At 53.7% G+C, this 16,932-nt stretch overlaps 1 protein-coding gene across 7 annotated transcripts; it reads right to left on the bottom strand.

The window, feature by feature from the left end:
- Positions 1–60: 60 nt before the first annotated feature.
- On the bottom strand, positions 61–16,276 carry PLEKHG6 (pleckstrin homology and RhoGEF domain containing G6). Of its 7 annotated transcripts, none has more exons than XM_019754360.3 (17): positions 16,113–16,276; positions 15,338–15,546; positions 14,414–14,619; positions 12,990–13,145; positions 12,325–12,498; positions 11,863–11,958; positions 11,546–11,596; positions 11,111–11,260; positions 10,076–10,186; positions 9,773–9,922; positions 9,420–9,557; positions 8,999–9,118; positions 8,635–8,767; positions 8,402–8,517; positions 1,776–1,933; positions 511–1,209; positions 61–295 (listed from the first exon to the last, which is right to left on the bottom strand). In XM_019754360.3, the coding sequence occupies exons 3-17, from the start codon at positions 14,549–14,551 to the stop codon at positions 286–288; spliced, it is 2,400 nt and encodes a 799-aa protein (XP_019609919.3). In that variant the 5' UTR covers positions 14,552–14,619; positions 15,338–15,546; positions 16,113–16,276; the 3' UTR covers positions 61–285. The 7 variants fall into 7 exon arrangements, with proteins under 7 accessions (XP_019609919.3, XP_074182252.2, XP_019609917.3 ...); XM_074326151.2 differs by having other exon boundaries at positions 12,325–12,489; XM_019754358.3 differs by lacking the exon at positions 16,113–16,276 and adding an exon at positions 15,808–16,081.
- Positions 16,277–16,932: the final 656 nt, after the last annotated feature.

Raw genomic sequence — 16,932 nt, 5'->3', positions numbered from 1 at the left:
GGTTACTCACCCCCACCCCCAGGTTCTTCTCCGCCTCATCGAGCACTAACTGGACAGTCCTTCTATGCACAACTTTATGTGGGGCTCAGGTGTCTACGGTACATAAATGTACAGCTCTTGATCCCCAGAGTTTTTAGAGCAGGAAGCACAGGGTGTCTGGGCCAGGCTTCTTAGTGGGGAGTGTGGACCTTGAGGTAGAGTCCGGGGGTGGGGGTGGTGACCAGCACTCTTGGGAGAGATTTCCTCAGGGAGCAATGCCAAAAGTCCCGAGTGTCTGAGTGTTCCTCACGCTTCTCTGAAAAGAAAGGAGGTGGGTATTAGGTAAAGGCAGATGGGGGTGAAGAGTGAGGCTAAGGGGCCCTTTCCTGTCACGGGCCCTGCTCTGGTACTGCCCTCCTATACTGACCCGCTTCCCACTGACCTCCTACTCTGACCCCCCCCCCACACACACACTGCATGCTGCCCTTGCCCTCTGCTTCCCCCCATGCCACCTTTCCCTTCAGCACTTACGATGTGGACATGGGGGTGTCCAGCTGTATACTGTGGAGCCCACGCATCCTCTGCAGTTGGACCCGAGTCAGCTTCCGAGGCCTGCTGTCCCCAGGCTCAGGGATGTCCTCAATCCTTTGGCTGGCCAGATCTACCCGGATGTCTCTGAGCATGTCCTCAGTCCGGTGGGGGTGGGGGGCAGGGGTGCGATGGGGTGTCAGGAAGATGGGCTTCTCTTCGTCCTCATCCTCTGAGGATGCCCAAGAGCTTTCCCCTGCAGAGTCAGTGTGGGTAGTGGGGTAGTGGAGCTGTCCCCGAAGTCGGGCCCTATGCAAGGTTTCCACTACCACGTTCCCTCCCATTGAGGTCCCATCTTCTTCCTCAGACCAGGTAGGTGGTTCTCCCCTGGGAAGACTGCATCCCCTTTGGATAGCTTCTCCTGGCAGGTCAGGGGCACTTCGGCGTTGGGGAGCTTGGGGGTCAGGAAGCTGGTGGTGCAAAGTAACATCTCGGAGATCCAGGGTGGAGAAGGTGAAGTGGGGATCCCGCAAATGGGCCCATGGGCGTAGACGGCTCAGTGGGGAGTGGAGCCCCTTGGGGGAGACTGGGATCAGAGTGCCATAGCCAGAGTCTGAGGTATCATCTGCTACTGAGGGAGTGTCTTCATCCGTGTCTTCTGTCACCACCAGATGGGGGATGACGGTGGAGAACCCAGGAGTCCTACAAATATATAGTGAATGGTCAGAGTCAGATGCTAAGGGTTGAAAATCAAGTCTAAGAAGAGTCCCTTGATCACTCCATTCAGAAATGGCCCCTCCAAACTTATTTTAGTATCACCTTTACATTGCACTGACTGTTTTTCTCATCTGTCTGCTTGGACTGTAAGCTCCTCTAAGACATTTTAACCACAGCACATGCCGTGCCGCTGAACCTGACACTGTCATGCTGTCTGGAGATTTGGACGGGCCCCTGCAGCTCTGACATTCTGCAGATCCATACTGGCCTTCACTCTCTATCCTTAGCCTGGGGAGCCTGCCCCTCTCAGGCAGTTGATGCCTCTTGTGTCTGTTTCCTTCAGCCTGTGCCGACCCTAGGCTGGCTAACCCCCTAGGCTGTCCCAGGAGGCCTTTTGCACGGCTGCTGCCAACCTGTAGCCTGGGCTGTACAATCTATTCCCAATTTCCCTGGATGCTGTCATGCTGTATCTCAGCCTGGTGGGTTCTTCTCTCTTTCCCTGCCTGCAGCCCCCTTACTATGGGACAGCTTGTGGTCCCTCTGGGTCTTACCTGCCCTCCGTGCTGCTCTGAGAGCCCTCCTGGGAAGGCGTGGAGGGCCTGGTGCCTTGGGACCCCCGGTCCTGGTCCTGGTCCCTGTCCCTGTAGAGGGCCAGGAGCTCCCTCTTCTGTTGGACGTACTCCTTGTCCTTCAGGTTTTGCAGGGTGACCTGGGGTGGGGATACTTTCATTAAGACCCTGAATTATTGAGCACTTGCTATATACCAGGCACTGGGCTAAGTGCCTTACATAAATTATCTCCTTTAATCTTCACAACAACCCCATGAGGCAGACATTGTTTTTTGTTTCTACATTACTACTGAGAAATGGAGACTCGGAGGTTAGTCACTGCCAAGGTCATGCAGTAAGAAAGTGAGACAGAACCAACATTTGAACTCTTGAGCTGGCCCTGGGGATGGGTGGGCTGAGCACAAGGCCCCTTTTCCTACCCTCCTGCCCCCTGGAAAGCCCTTTATTCAGGCTGTCGCCTCCTTCAGGAAGCAGTCCCTGATTGGTGGTCATGGTGGTATAAGTGTTGGGCCGGGCAGGTTAACCTTCCTTCTGCTACCAGGGTGGGCAGGGACAGGCTTTGTCCTGGGCTGAGGACTCTGCTGTCCTTCAGAGCTGAAAGCAAGACTGTCTCATGAGGGTTGGAGAGAGGATACATTACATTTTCTGTCTTCGTCCCTCAATATTTTCATACAGGTGACATCAGAGTAAAATAGTGATCCAAGAAATGGTTTACAGAGCACCTCCACATGTACATGGTGATTGGAGACACACCATCATCCAGCAGGGTGGAAGCCATGGATATTAGCCCATTTTACAGATGAGAAAAGGACTTCGAGAGATGAAAGTATTTGCTCAAGGTCACACAGGTAGAGAGAAGCAGAACTGGGACTGGGTCTTTCCCTGTGAGTGCTAAAGCAGTAACTGCATTGTTTTCAAGGGCAGCCGGAAAGGGTAGAGAGTTACTAGAGGATAACACTTGCTGGGGAGGGGAAGAGAAGGGAAGTCAGCAGAACCACTGAGAGGCTGAAGGCAGAGACTTCACAAGAGGGATGGTGGCTGCTGTGGATGGTGGCGCTGATATCAGCACTCACTGCATGGCCCTATTGTTCTTAAAATACTGAAGTACTTCCATGCTAGTAAGCAAAGGGCTGCTGTCTGAGCTTCCCACCTCCATTCCCCAGGACTACCCTGTCCTCTAAGAGCCAGCAGTTGGAGGGATAGCAACTGGCACAGCAGGGGACTTCTAGGACACCCCACCACCATCACCAATGCTCCATTCTTGATTGGTTGATGCCCATGCCGTACTGGTTGTTAAATATTTTGAATATCTCCTGGCTTGAGGTATATGAACCAGCAACTCTTGGGTATCTGGAATTCTCTAAAAGCTTCTCCAGAAACACAGGGAGTCGTCGGGTCAGCACAAGAGACATGTTAGAGAAATGGTGACCAGGGATAGAAAAATGACCTCAATGACACATATTTCCAATTCTCCTTGCCCTGGCTTCCCAGCCACTTGATCTCATGGGGGACAAAGCATTGCAAGGATTCTTAGCAGTCTCCTAAGACTTGGTCTGTTGGCCAGAGCAAGGGACAACAGTGCCTGGGGGCAGGAAACCAGCAGAGCAGGGCAGGGCCTGTGACCTCTCCGTCTCCAACCTCATCTGTGGAGTGTGGGGAGGGCCTAGGACAAAGGAGGGTGAGAGGAGCCATTCTTGGGGCCTGGGCACGGCTGGGGCAGCCTGCTTGTCCAGTGAGATGCAGGGTCCTTTTGCCCCACATGAGCCAAGTTCAATTTTGTGTTTGGGATGTACAGGATAGGAATGGTTTGTGGAAGAAAAGAACTGGAAGGAAGGGGTGTGTGTGTGTGTGTGTGTGTGTGTGTGTGTGTGTGTGTGTGTGTAAGGAATATCCAATACCAGCATCTCCTTGGCCCTGGAAGAAGCAGGGATGTGGGGACCTCAGGCACCAGGGGTGAGGGCTGTTTGTAGAGCCTCCAGCTACCCCAAAGCAACCCGGGAGCGTCTTCTCAGTTTGGGCGAGAGGAGAGACGAGGTAGGCAGGGTGGGAAAGGAAGAGGAAATTGGTGCCTGAGCCAGAATGTGACACCCCCACAAAGCTGGGGAAAAGGAAGGGAGGGCTCCCTCAGCACAGCTCCTCTTCCTTTGCCCTGGTGGAGAACTGAAGCCTTGAGAGGAAATGCCTCCTCTCCCTGCTACTTCTGGGGCGGCTCCCAGATTTACCGGCTCTCCTTTCGAAGTCCCCCAGATGGTGAGGCATTTCCCCCGTCAGCCTCAGGCCCGCCCAGGCACCACGGACCACCCTTTTCATGACGACAAGAAGCATTTATGAAGCACCCATTCAGTGCTGGGCCTCAAGCCCAACAATTTACAAACATAATCTTCCGTGCATGGCGGTTCCCAGGATGGGCCCCAGCACTTGGGGACTGAGTTTAGAGAAATGAAGCAATGCCTGTAAGAACACAGATAACGAGAGCTGGGCTGGCTCTCCCCGCCTTTCATTGCTCAGCCTTCTTTGTCCCTGACCGCTCTTTCTGTTCCCATCACTGGGGTCCTTTCCTCTTCCCAGCCTTTAAATATGGCTGTTTCCCAAGATTCACTCTCTCTTCCCTTGAGAAGATCCTTTTCAATAAAAACTTAACACGTTGCGTACGGATCACGAGAATCTTCACGAGGGATTTAAACCCCGCCGTACGCAACGTGTTAAGCCACCTCGGGTAGACCCGCTAGGAAAAAATCTCCATCTCCATTTCTGTAAGGGGGAGAAAAAAATCGCCTGACCCCTGGGGGTTGCTCTCTCCAGGGCTCAGTAGATAGATATTCTACCGCCCTCTTCAGTTTACAAAGACTAATGGTGCTAGAGAGCAGGATTCCCAAAGAATTTGGTGTGAGATAATAGCAGAAAAAATTAATTTCAAAGCGTTAAATCTTTGTTTTGCCAGGGGAGGCTGGGAGCCGGTGCACTGCTTGGTTAGGTATCAGAAGGGACCTCCTTTCCTTTATTAGCCAGGAATAGGACTAAATTACTTGCACAATAGAATACCAGCAGTTTTCAGTAGTCCCCTGGGGGTCCTAAAAGGAGAAGGTGGGAGGGGAGATGTCAACCTGGGACTGGGAACCAAAGGAAAAGGAGAAAGTCCTGCTGGTGGCAGTGGTAAAGATAAGAGGCTGCCTGACAGTAAGGGCGCCCGACTGCTGTCCTGGGGAAGCTGGGGCTTGTTTCCAGTTTTGTCCCCTGCTCTCCTCATACCCAGCCTTCAGTACAACTCAACTAATCACGGGAGCCATGTGAGTTGCCAGCCAGTCTGGCCTTATGGACACTGTAGGCTGGGGAGAGTGGTGTCGAGAGAAGGTCCCTGCCACGTAGAGAGCGGGGACTATGAGCGGGGCTCAAGCAGGGTCAGGGAAGATGGGAGAATACTCTCACCACAAAACCCACCACCACCCTCTACCCTGGTCTCCTGCCTCTTGCTTCCTGGGGACTGTCACCAGCCTGTTTAGTATTCAAGGAAGTGGCAGCCTCAGCGGGTTGGAGGACACAAGATCTTTAGGTTTAGTCTTTCATCCTTATTTCATTTTTCTTCTTTTTTTAATGGCAAAAACCTTGTATTTGTTTTTTACTCTCCTAATTCAGAATTTTTAATACAGTATTTAGACAGAGACTAAGCTCTGGTTTTCCCTTTCTCAAATAAGCTCTCCACGTTATGATAGGATACCACAGATAAGACTGTGGGAAGAATGCTTAAAATTATTGAACACTTTTCACACATTCACAGAAGTTTCAGAAACCTTAATTGCAAGCCCTATGCGAACCACTAATTTGATTTAAACTCTAAAAATAATGAAGTTGCATTCTTTAGAAATAGTCTACACTAAGATTTCTTTCCTCGTTCAAAATGTCTTTTTTTTTTTTTTTTTTTTTACAAAATTGAGGTATAAATGACATATAACATATTAGTTTCAGGCATATAAGGTAATGACTCTCTCTCTCTCTCTCTCTCTCTCTCTATATATATATATATATATATATATATATATATATATTCTCTATATATATTCGAGCATATTCTCGTTATATATATAATGAGAATCACCACAATAAATCTAATTAACATCTGTCACCATACATTGTTACAAAAATTTTTTCCCCCTGTGATAAGAACTTTTAAGATCTACTCTCTTAAAAAACTTTCATAGTTCATCCTTATTTCTCAACTGAACTCCAGGGTCTGTGTTTCCATAGTTTCACTTTCCATAGTTTCACTTGTGTTTCAATAGTTTTATCTCCTACTGACGCATTTCCAAAGTACTTCTGTTTAAAACTAAATATTGCTACCCTAGGAAACAATCTCTCTCAGGAAACAACAATTAAACAAACAAGTTTTCATTTCTAATGATTTCATTTCTGTCAGGAGCACCACTGCCAAAGCAGTCTTTCAAATGGGACCCTCAGGAAGCAAACCATCCTTTGTCCTTGTGGACAAGATACAGAGCATTTACCTAGAACTGGCACCATGTTTTATGCCTAATCTGAATGATCTTTGAATCTTCCCTAAGAGGCAAGGACTGTTACTATTTATATCCATTTGCAGGTGAAGAAATGGAAACTTGGGAGGCCACATAACTCACCCAAGATCATCTAGGAAGTAAGAGGCAGGACTGGTATCTGAGCCTAGATTTTCACGTATTCAGTGTTAGGCTTTTAACCAGTTTCCCTAAGGCTCAACTGTCTCTTCCTTTGCTCGTTCCTTCTGCCTCTCTCTTTTTCTTTCTCTCCTTCTTTCCTTCCTTCCTTCCTTCCTTCCTTCCTTCCTTCCTTCCTTCCTTCCTTCCTTCCTCCCTCCCTCCCTCCCTCCCTCCTTTCCTTTCTTCCTTCCTTTTTTTTGCAACACAGTCCCTAAGGCCATGACACTAAACCTCAATGTTTCACACCCAAACTAGTAGAGTGAATCTCCTGTCACCAATATCCCCCTCTCCTAGCCCACCTATCACCGCCACCTGACAATTCAAGACAAAACACTGACTTCGCCATGGCATTCCCTTGCTCAAGAATCTATGGTGGCTCTCTTTCGACCCAATTCAGTTCAGTCTCCTCTGCAGCTCTCGGGGACCTGTAGAGCCTGGCCTCTCATCACTAGCTTACACAGACCCTTTGTTGCGACTCAGACAGATGTGGTCACTGTCCCAGAACAAGTCCAGCCCAAATGCTCCCTGGATTCTGCTCCTGGTTTTCCCAATCCTTAGAAGTCCAAGTCAAATCCTCATTCTTCTTCGGTTATTCTGCTTCTGCAGTGGGTGGAACAGTGGCCCCATAAAGATATGTCTGCGTCCTAACTCCCAGGACCTGTGAATGTGATCTTATTTGGAAAAAGGGTCTTTGCAGCGGTGCAAAGATCCTAAGTTAAGGATCTCAAGATGAGATGATCCTGGATTTAGGGTGGGCTCTAAATCTAATGACTGGTATCTTTACAAGAGACAGGAGAGGGAGATTTGGATGCAGAGACAGAGAGGAGGATGACAGTGCGAAGACAGAGGCAGAGAGTGAGTGGAGTCCTGTGCCACAAGCCAAGGAGCACCTGGGCGATGGAAGAGGCAAGGAAGGATTCTCTCCTAGAGCCTTGGTGAGAAAGCCCCGCTGACACCTTGATTTCCAAATTCTGGTCTCCACAACTGGGGAAGAATAAGTTTCTGTTGCTTTAAGCGCCCAGTGTATTGTGATGGCAATACAGATCCATTTGGATCTCTCTTCTAAACTCCTCTAGCTGTAATCACATAAATCTGCCCACTCACTCCCCGGCTTAACACCTTCACTGGTTCCCATCATCTGAAGGACAAAAGTTCCTTACGTGGCATCCAGAGATGGGCACGCTGGTGGTGCCTGCCTCCCGGCCTCTGTCGCTGTGGCTGCCCTGAGCTTTATGTCCTAGTCATATGAACTACAAGGCGGGTCGTCTCTCAAAACACACAGCTGTTTCCTATCTCCGACCTTTGCACAGTCTGCTTCTCCACTGGAAATGCCTTTCCCTCCCACCCGTGTCTCCTGATGTGCTCCTAGACACTCCTTCAAACAGTGCTCAGACGAGAGCTCCTCTGGGAAGGCTTCTCAGTGTAGTCTCCCTGTGCACCGCGGTCCCTTTCCCAACCAACCCACCACACAGAACGAACTACTCCCTCCTGGTCCCAGTTCCATTCCATACACATGTTTCTCTAGTCATACAATGACTTGTCTAGCGACTAGCTAGGCTGCAGTGCACATTCCTTGAGAGCAGGGATGGTATTTTACTCCTGTCTGATTCCCCAGCACCTAGCTAGTGCCTATAGCCAGCAAGGGCCCATTCATACCTGCTGAATGGAGGATACAGTTCAGAAGGGAATTGCTTCAGGGTGTAGAAACCTTGAGGGAATGCTGTTTTGGGTTTTCCCAGTGACACGCACAACAGCTGGCTCAAGGCTGTCTTCCCTGCTCTTAGGAATGGTCATGCTGCGTCTCCCTCCTGAAGGCAGTCTGAACCTGCAGCCACTCCAGTCTCTCTCTTCTCCTCCCCTCTGTGCTCCCCGTTTCTGAGCTCCAGGGGCCCTGCCATCCCTCCCCGGCCTGTTCTCACATACCTGGGCCTTCTGGGTCTTCTCCAGCCACCGGGTACAGTCTGTAGCAGTGGGACAGTACACAATGAGGGCACTGGAGGCGCACTTGAATTCAGTGAGGTGGATCACCAGGAAGCTGTCTGGGGGGAGGAGAAGGTCTGCTTCAAGGGCCAGACCTTTGTGAACCCCATCCCAACTCCCCCTTCCCCTTGCCAAGAGGAAAGGAGAAGGAAAAGATCCCCGCAGGAAAGACATACTAGGGTCTCGGAGTGGTTGGCACACAAGCTTCTCCAGCATGAAGGGGGGCCGGACAACCTTGGCTTTGTCTGCCTTGCGTTGGTGCTTTGTCACCAGGAGTACGTCAGAGAAGAGGAACAGGTACACGTCCAGCTGGAGGCATGCAGAGGAGAGAGAGGCAGGGTCAGCTGGAGCAGGGGGAATGGCAGGATAGGAATTGGGGTTCATGGGGCTCACACGCACGCACACACACACACGCATGCAGAGACAGACACACACACCCCTTTCTCCCATTTCCAGCTTTTCTGATTTAGCTTGTCTCCCATCATCTCTCCCTTCTCTTCAATCTATCTTTCATCTCCGCTCATGCCCACAGCTCCTCACCTTCCCTTCTCGCCCCTCTTTTACTCGCACGGGTCCCTCCAGCAGCAGCTGCCTGGTGTGCTCAGGAGCCACCCCCAGCATGGGGGACATCAGGTCCAGGCTGGAGAATGGACGCAGCTTCTGAGGGCCACAGAGAGGAGAGGGTCAGCAGACTGGGCGGCGCTTATGTCTGTCTACCTACCAGTCACATCCTTTGTCCTTTCACCAGCACCGTCTCTTTCCAGCCTTCCTTCGCTTGGAGGGAGAGAAAGTGTTTCTGGGTCCTCTTTCTACTCTTGAACTCTGCCCCCGGGACCCTTATCACTGAGAAGGAATGATGGGCACGCCCTGCTGTGGCACCTCTGCCCCCTCCCCTCCAGGCCTCGGCTACTTCCATTTTCCTGGGGACCTTGCCTTTTCTGAGCCCCCTTCCCTCTCTCACCTTCTCCATCTCCTCGCTGGATGGCTCCAGCACCTCATAGGGCCCAATGCGCTGCACTGCAGCCACCAAGTTATCCTGCTCTTCACCTTGGCGGACCTGCTTATTGATGTGTCGCAGGAATGACTCCACAGCTGCAATCTAGGCGAGGGCAGGGCATGGAAGGAGGAGCAGCTCAGGTCCACACCCTGGACTTCCCACCCAATCAATGACAGTCACTGCGTTCTAACACAGGCTGGCCAGTCAGTGCCACGCTGTCACGTACACATGACAGGACACTCTCAAGAGTTCCTGGAGAGCAATTCCCACACAGCAGCCCCCAATCCCAAGGGTCCTGGCCCTGCCAGGCCACCTACCATGGCGGTCAGGGCCCGGTGGGCTCGTTCCTCAGGGCTCCTCTTGAGCACAGCCTGCAGCAGCAATGGGTACTTGGTGATGCGCTGCTGAGGCTTGATGAGTAGGTCACCCAGCATCTGTCTCCCCGAGCGCTTGTGCTTCTCACACCACTGCCAGGGAAGGTGGGCATGGGGTCAGCAGTCTGCAACGTCCCTCCTGCCCCACCCTAGTGACAGCCTCAGCCTTGGGCTAAGCTAGAGTTAGGGAGAGACCTAGTTGTCTAGGGTCCGCCCCATCCCCCTTCCCCAGCACCCCTCTCCCACCTGCACGAAGGTACGGAAGAAAGGGTTATTGTCTTGCTGCTCCCGGGCATAAGCCATGGTCTGCTTCACTCTCAGGCAGTACTGGACATAAGGCTGGAACCACTGGCTGAACTGGAGGGACAGATATGGGGGGGGTCAGGGAACAGGCAGGGGAAGAAGGTCATGAGATACAGGCTTCACCCTGTAGAACATGGGGAGCGAGGGTGGGGGTGGGGGCTGGAGACAGCCTCTCATAGACCCTTAGTCCATCTCCTTCCAATCCCTACCTCCCATGACTGCCAGCCCCTCACTCTAGATTCCAAGGAGGAGTTGAGGTCCTGAGAGGTCCACCCACTGCTGCTCTCTGAGCTCCTGTCCACAGCCCCTGCTGTACCCTGCTGCTCTAAATTTACTCCCTCCATCAATAATTCAGCTGGAATGTTTTTTAGGACACTGGAGATCCCATTTCACCCGGCAGAGGGGTGGTGACCTGAGGCTGGCCCAGAAGCCCTGTCCTATGGAAGGGGCCCACCTCAGGCTCCCAGGAGACTGTCTCACTACCTCTCTACCCCAGTCCAACTCTGCAAGGCCCATGTCTTCCTGGCTGGGTCACATGGAGAAGGAAGTGTGATCCTGGGCCTCTCGCCTTCTCTTGTCTCCCTTTTCCATGCTCCAGGTGACCCTGTGGCCTTTTATACCTCCTTTCTCAGTCCCCTGGGGGGCATCTCACATAGGCCCCATTCTTGCTCCCAGCTGTTCGTCAATGGATCTCTGTCCATGAAGTAAGATTTTATAGCTGATAAGAGCTTAGGTGCAACCCTTCCCTGAGACAGCTGCATTTTCATGTCATAAGAGTCTCCAGAAGCCCAAAGAATCTTTGGGACGGAAGTCATACTTGTGGAATGAAGGGCAGGAGGTGAGGTGATATTTTGGGGTAGAGGCTATGCCCTTGGACCCCCTCAGGTCACGGAAGGATTCTAGTTGCATAGGCACACCCTGCAGACAGGACCCCTCGGGACTGTCCTAGTCCTGCCTCATTTGCCCTTCATGCCTCACCGCCAGGAAGCCATGTTGCAGGCTGACAGGGTCCAGAGGTTGTCCCGAGGCTCGAGTCTCCCGCAGGGCAGGCCCCAGCACCTCTTCCCAAAAGCTCCGGTGAGTTCGAATCAGGCTGGGGACATTTCCAAACAGGGTCTCAGCTGATACCTGGAGGGAGAACGTAGTGATATGTCTTGGCAGGTCACTGTCAGGCGGCATTGGCCATGGACAGAGAGCACTGCTCAGTTAGGATGGCGGGGGTGGGGGGAGAGTGGAGCCTGTGGTCTGTTTGAGGTATAGAGCAAGAAGGAGAGTAGGAAGAGCACGGGGCAGTGGAAATTCAGACTGTGCAGCCTGGAGGGCTCTCTGGGACCCCACCCCCACCCCACCCCCTCCACTCCCTGGACTCAGAGTGTGGGATGTACCAGGCTCCCCTCCTGAGGTCCCACTCACTTCTGTCAGCAGTCCCACTCGCTGCAAGTTCAGCAAACCCGCGGCTAGGAGCTAGATGCAGGGAGAGATGAGGGTCTCACCACTTGACCTTGTCCTGTCGGATGGGATCCCAGCCTAACCCTTCAATGCATCTTTAGTACTGCTAATCTCTCGCCCAAGATCCCGTGAAGGTCTCAAATCAGGGAGATCTCTTGGTATGCTGTCCCTCCCTCTCCCATCAACCCTGCCCCTTCTGATCTGGGAGGACTGGGAGAGATACAAATGAGATGAGTATATGGCTGAGGATGGGGCCAGGGCTGGGGTTGAGGGAGGCTCACATCAGTCATGATCTTGAGCTTTCGCATGTAGATCAGCTCGGTGGTCAGTAGCTCCCACAGTGCTTCCTGTTGGTGGCAAAGCTCCCGGCTCATCTCCTGGGGTGGGAGTAGGGCTGGTTCAGTTGGGGAACGATGACAAGAACAGTAGCTACCATTTGTTAAATGCTACTGGATCTACTTCATAGATGACCTTTTAATCCTCAAATCAATCTTCCAGTGTGTAGGTGGTGTCACCCCCACTTTACAGATGAGGTGACTGAGGCTCTGAGAGGTTTGCTGTCTTGACCAAGGTCTCACTAGTAAGTGATGGAGTTGGGATTTGAACTTAGAGCAAGATGTCTCCAAATGCTTTCCCCACATGACCCCACTTCCTGAGGCCTTTTCCTTGGGAAGAAGCAGAGGTGAGATGTGTGTCTGTGTGTCTGTGAAGCCCTGGGGACAGACATTGTGTTACAGGCCCACCTTGTGCCCAGGCACCAGCTCCTTCCAGGACATCTCAATGGTCAGGCCACTGTCACTGCTCTTTCCTATTTCCCAGTGCTTCCGGTCCTCGGGGGGCAGGCGGGGTATCCCGTACATGCTGAATATATGCAGCCTCTTCTCCAGCTCCTGGGTCGTGGTGACTTCCTGCTGGGACTGAGAATGAGATCAGCCCTGGCCACAGCCTGGGCGCTCAGCCCGGTTGGTTCAGGGAGGGCTGTGTGTGTGTGTGTGTGTGTGTGTGTGTATGGGAGCACTGACACGAAAGCCTGCACAACGGGGGATTACAGGGGAAAGGGCACTGCTGGAACGCGGACAGATAGGCACTTTGGTCTGCAGAAAGGTCCCTGGACAGTGGGGTCTGACATGGGATCCCTGACTAGAAAGGTGCCTTCCAGGGGTCTCCTGAGACAGAACCCACCAGAACAGGATTTAGGGAACCAGTGGTCTCAGGCAGCATTTCGACATTTGTCCCAAATGCACACATTTATGAGGTAGTAAGGCTTAGGGGTGTATCCCTGAGAGGGCCTCCAGACAGCGCAGAATCCGGCTTCTTGGAGGGGCTGCCTGTGCTCTCAGCTCTGCTCCTCTGTGGATATCACAGCTCAGGCTTTGAGCATACGGGTAGGAGGAGAGAAACCCCTTACCTTTAGTTTGGGGGAGTGAGGTGGGCCAGCCCCCAGATGGACTCCATGCCTCTTCTCAGGCTCTGATTCTCGGAACCGTATGGGAGACGGACCTCGGGCCTGGCTAGAACTCTTGGTAAAAGGGACGTAGACCTGGAGACGCAGGCGACTAGGGTCCTGGGGAAGGAGCAGGGGAAGTTCTGTGGGGGGGTGCCTTCCTTCCCCCAGGAGTCCTAAGGAGGTAGTGGGGGCCAGGCTTCACCCCAGATGGCATCCCACACCCCTGCAAGTTGAGCTGACTCATTTCTCCCCTCAAACCAGTTTGGTGTGAGCTGCTCCTGTTCTGACTCACAGTGGCTTCTGCCACGGCGGCCAAGTGAGTTGGGCAGGGACATGCCAAGCTGGCTCCCTGAGTGGGCCTGGGGGCAGAAGCAGGGGCCTCCTGAAGAGAAGGCGCACAGGTACGCACACGCCTGGGCTCTGGTGTGTGTCCCCCGTCATGGCTGCCCACTCACGTGTGTGCCTCTGGATCACAGGCTTGCACACACAACCCATGGTGCACACTACATCTGGGTCCCTTGCAGCTCCCCTGGTTTGTGAACAGCCCCCTTGTACATGGGGATGAGGGCACATACACGAGCGGCTCCTCCCTACAGGCATGCAGCCTGCGTCCCATCCAGTGGGGAGCAGCTGCCCTTCCGTGGGAGAGGTTGAAGCCGAGGACACAATCCTCCTCCTGGACAGGACTGGTCACATTCCTTGATCTGTCTGTGGCCCGATTTGCTCCATAGACTTCCTAGTCTCCCTCCCACCCAACCCCCCTCAGCCTGGGAGTTCCCAGGCTGTCCTCGCTGTCTCCCAGGGCCAAGTCTTCTTCCACTAGGGCTGGGGATACCCCAAACCAGATGCAGAACTGTTCTCAAGGTAGAGGAAAGCCTGGAAGCTGAGAGAAAGACCGCTGGCCTCCACACCCCTTTCCTTGGTCAGCATTGGAGGCAGGCCAGGAGGGTGGAGCTGGGGTGGAGCCCCCCATCCCTCCTCACTTGCAGAGAAGGGATACTCTGAACCTTTGCTCTTCCTCAGCCCTGACTCAGAAGGAGTCCACAGGCTCCTCCCAACTAGAGGCCGGGAGTCTGGGAGGTGCCATCCCCAGGGCTTGGCGAAGTTCCCCAGACTCCTGTCTCTGACCTGTCGAACAGCACCTCCTCTTAGGGCCTGGCTTCTCCTGGCTCTCTGCCTTGCATGCCCCATCTGTCAGGGATGGGTGTGGAGTCCTGGGAACCTGGCCCAGCACTGCCTTCCTCTCTCTCCCAACCGGGCAAAAAGGTAGGGTGAGGGATAGGAATAGAGCTGCCCATGATCCTGTAAAAGGCAGAGACTTGAAAGCCTGGGTGTCCTCCCTCCTGCCCCACCCAGGTCACCTCTGGGGCACAGCCTGGACTCACCAGCACGGGGCTTCCTCGGGGATAGACACTGACAGCTGTACTCTGGGCAGAGGCCCGATGCCGGCCCCTATAATTCTCAACGTGGGAGTCCGCAAGTCCTCGGAGGGGACCCTCATCTGGAGGACCAAAGGCCTGCATTCCTTCTTTCCTGGGTCACCTCTGAAGGGTCATAGCTCCAAGGTCCAGGAGAAAGGGGTCTCCTAAGGCTGCAAAGAGAAAATGAAGGAATGAAAGGGCCAGCCTTGATCAATGGGTAGCACTAGGCCTGAGACCAAGGTGGTAGGGGGTGGGGAAGGAAGGACGGTGAAGAGTCAAGGGCTTGGTCACTTGTTTGGGAAGCATGGCTGCCTCATCTCTGACTTGGTGGGGTTGGGGAGTGCCCCCACATGCTGGGTAGAAAGCCTGCTAGAGGTATACCTCCTCCCTCACATATGTGCACATTTAGGGTACAAGCTCCCACACTGGTCTCAAATGATGCTGCAGCCTTAAGAGCAGCTGGGAACAAGGGTGACAGACAGGTCCCAGCTTCCTGGATGCCCTCAGGTAGGGGCAGGGGGATGGTGGTGTGGGGATTCCCCTCACACCTACTTATTCCCTCCCCTTCCTCATACACAGCCATGGAGAGGGAAGGCAGAAGACTGCCTGGACTTGCCACCTGTTTTTGTACAGCCTGCAAGCTAAGCATGCTTTTTACATGTTTAAATAGTTGAAAAAAATTAAAAATAATACTATCTCATTACACATGAAATTTATATAAAATTCACATTTCAGTGTCCATAAAGTTTAATTGGAACACACCCATATTTACTGTTTGCCGATGGTCTATGACTACTTTCCAGCTAGTTCTGACAGAGACGGAATAGGCTTCAAAGTCTAAAATGTTTGCTATCTGGCCCTTTACTGAAAAGTTTGTCCACCCATTACCTGGAGCCTTCTGGCCACAAAGAGGAGAGGGAGGGACAGCTATTAGGCGGTTGGCCTTAGAGATGAGCAGGGTGGCAGCCGTGTCTCTGGTCTTGGGCTGCGTTTGGTCTTCCCCAGCCTCTGGGGACACCGCCATGGAACTGGGAGCCAGGTGTGGAGCTCCATCCCTTCCACCAGGGTAGAGGACCCACCTTCTGAGTGGGGAGGGCCTGGAGAGGAGATGCCTCTTAAGCAGGTGCTGGTCCCCCTCTCGGTGGGCCTGATGCCCCTGATCCGCCCTTCCCCCCTTTTATTTTTTCTCGGATTTGCGAGCAGGGGAGGAAAGAAGTCATTGTCTCCCAGGCCCCCTCTCAATGCTCCCTCTCTCTCTCTTCCTAACCCACGGTCCTTTTTGAGTTTGGATCTGGCTTCTCTCGGTCTGTCGCCCCCGCGCCCCCCGCCCCGCCCCCGCCCCGCCCCCGCCTGCTCACCGGCCCGCAGGTATCCCGGTGCCCGCCGCCGGCGTTGCCGGCCCCAGCCCGCGGGGCTCTTGCTCGCCGACGGGTGCCGCAGCGATGCCAGCCCGGCTGCTCAGCCTGGGTCTGGGACCGAGCGGCCCGCAGGACCGGGGCAGCACAGAGCAGGGCCGGGCACCAGGGAAGGTGGCGGGAGAGGGGCGGGGACGCGGGCAGGTACCGCCCTCTCACCGCGGGCACCAGACCTGCCGCGCAGTGCGGGCGCCGGTGGGGCCTTGGGAACTGAGGGGCCTCTGTCCGGGACGCAGACACCACCCTACCCGGCAGGGAGGCTCGCTTTGCACGGCCCCTGTTCCTCTCTTTCCTGTGGACTTGAGCTCACCACCCACCCGGCCCGGGCGGAAGGGCTGGAGCCGCGCGCCACCCCAGCGCGCTCCCATCTCAGCCAGACCCCCGCGAGGTGCCAGAGTCATGAGGCACAAAAGCAGGGCTGGGCGCGCTGGGGGTGGCGGCGAGAGGAATGACTGAGCGATTTACGGCAGCTGTCACCTTGCTGTCTGGGCGCTGTGAGTGGCTAGCCATCCCCGTCACCCCCTGCCTCGTCTTTCTCCTTTAACCAGGCAGGGGAGCAGGACTGCCAGCAGAGGGGCGTGTGGGCCCAGGCATCCGGGGGCCCTCGCAGGGTTCTCTGGCTTGGAGTCCAAAGTGTGACCCTTATCTCACCTGCCCTGGCCATCTGTGGAAGGCTGAACTTTGCCTGTGCTCCAGGGATGGCCTCTGATACCAGGCCCTTGACCCAACAGTTCTCACATTACCTGAGACTGGGGTGGGAGGACAGGAGCATCAGATGGGGGCACCCTCACACTTCATGGCAAACAGGCATACTCCAGGCTTCACAAGGACTGTCCCAGCACCCACAGTGGCTACTGAAACTCGCTGGGCATGACACGAAAAGACCACATTTTCACATCCGTAAATCATGACACATTGTCTGATGGAAGTACTGGATATTGGGCATCATTTGATGGTTTCTAATTTCATCTGCCCTCCCGTATGTTTGTTTTGTTTTCCCCTGAATTTCCTGTTATGTGATTGCTCTGTTGGTTCAGAAGAGTTCTTCGTACATTTAGCCCCGGCATC

This window comes from Rhinolophus sinicus, chromosome 1 (genome assembly GCF_057876585.1).
Source record: "Rhinolophus sinicus isolate RSI-liver-muscle chromosome 1, RSI-T2T, whole genome shotgun sequence".
In the NCBI taxonomy this organism is placed as follows: domain Eukaryota; kingdom Metazoa; phylum Chordata; class Mammalia; order Chiroptera; family Rhinolophidae; genus Rhinolophus; species Rhinolophus sinicus.
The sequence above is the reverse complement of the archived record's forward strand: the minus strand, read 5'-3'. Positions and strand labels throughout refer to the sequence as shown.

Excerpts from the sequence above, each read along its gene's own strand:
- PLEKHG6 (XM_019754360.3), bottom strand. The coding sequence starts at position 14,551 with ATGCAGGCCTTTGGTCCTCCAGATGAGGGTCCCCTCCGAGGACTTGCG. Across the intron at positions 11,959-12,324 it reads AGCTGGTGCCTGGGCACAAG|GAGATGAGCCGGGAGCTTTG; the intron begins GTGGGCCTGTAA and ends CTCCCACCCCAG. Across the intron at positions 11,261-11,545 it reads GAGTGGGACTGCTGACAGAA|GTATCAGCTGAGACCCTGTT; the intron begins GTGAGTGGGACC and ends TTCTCCCTCCAG.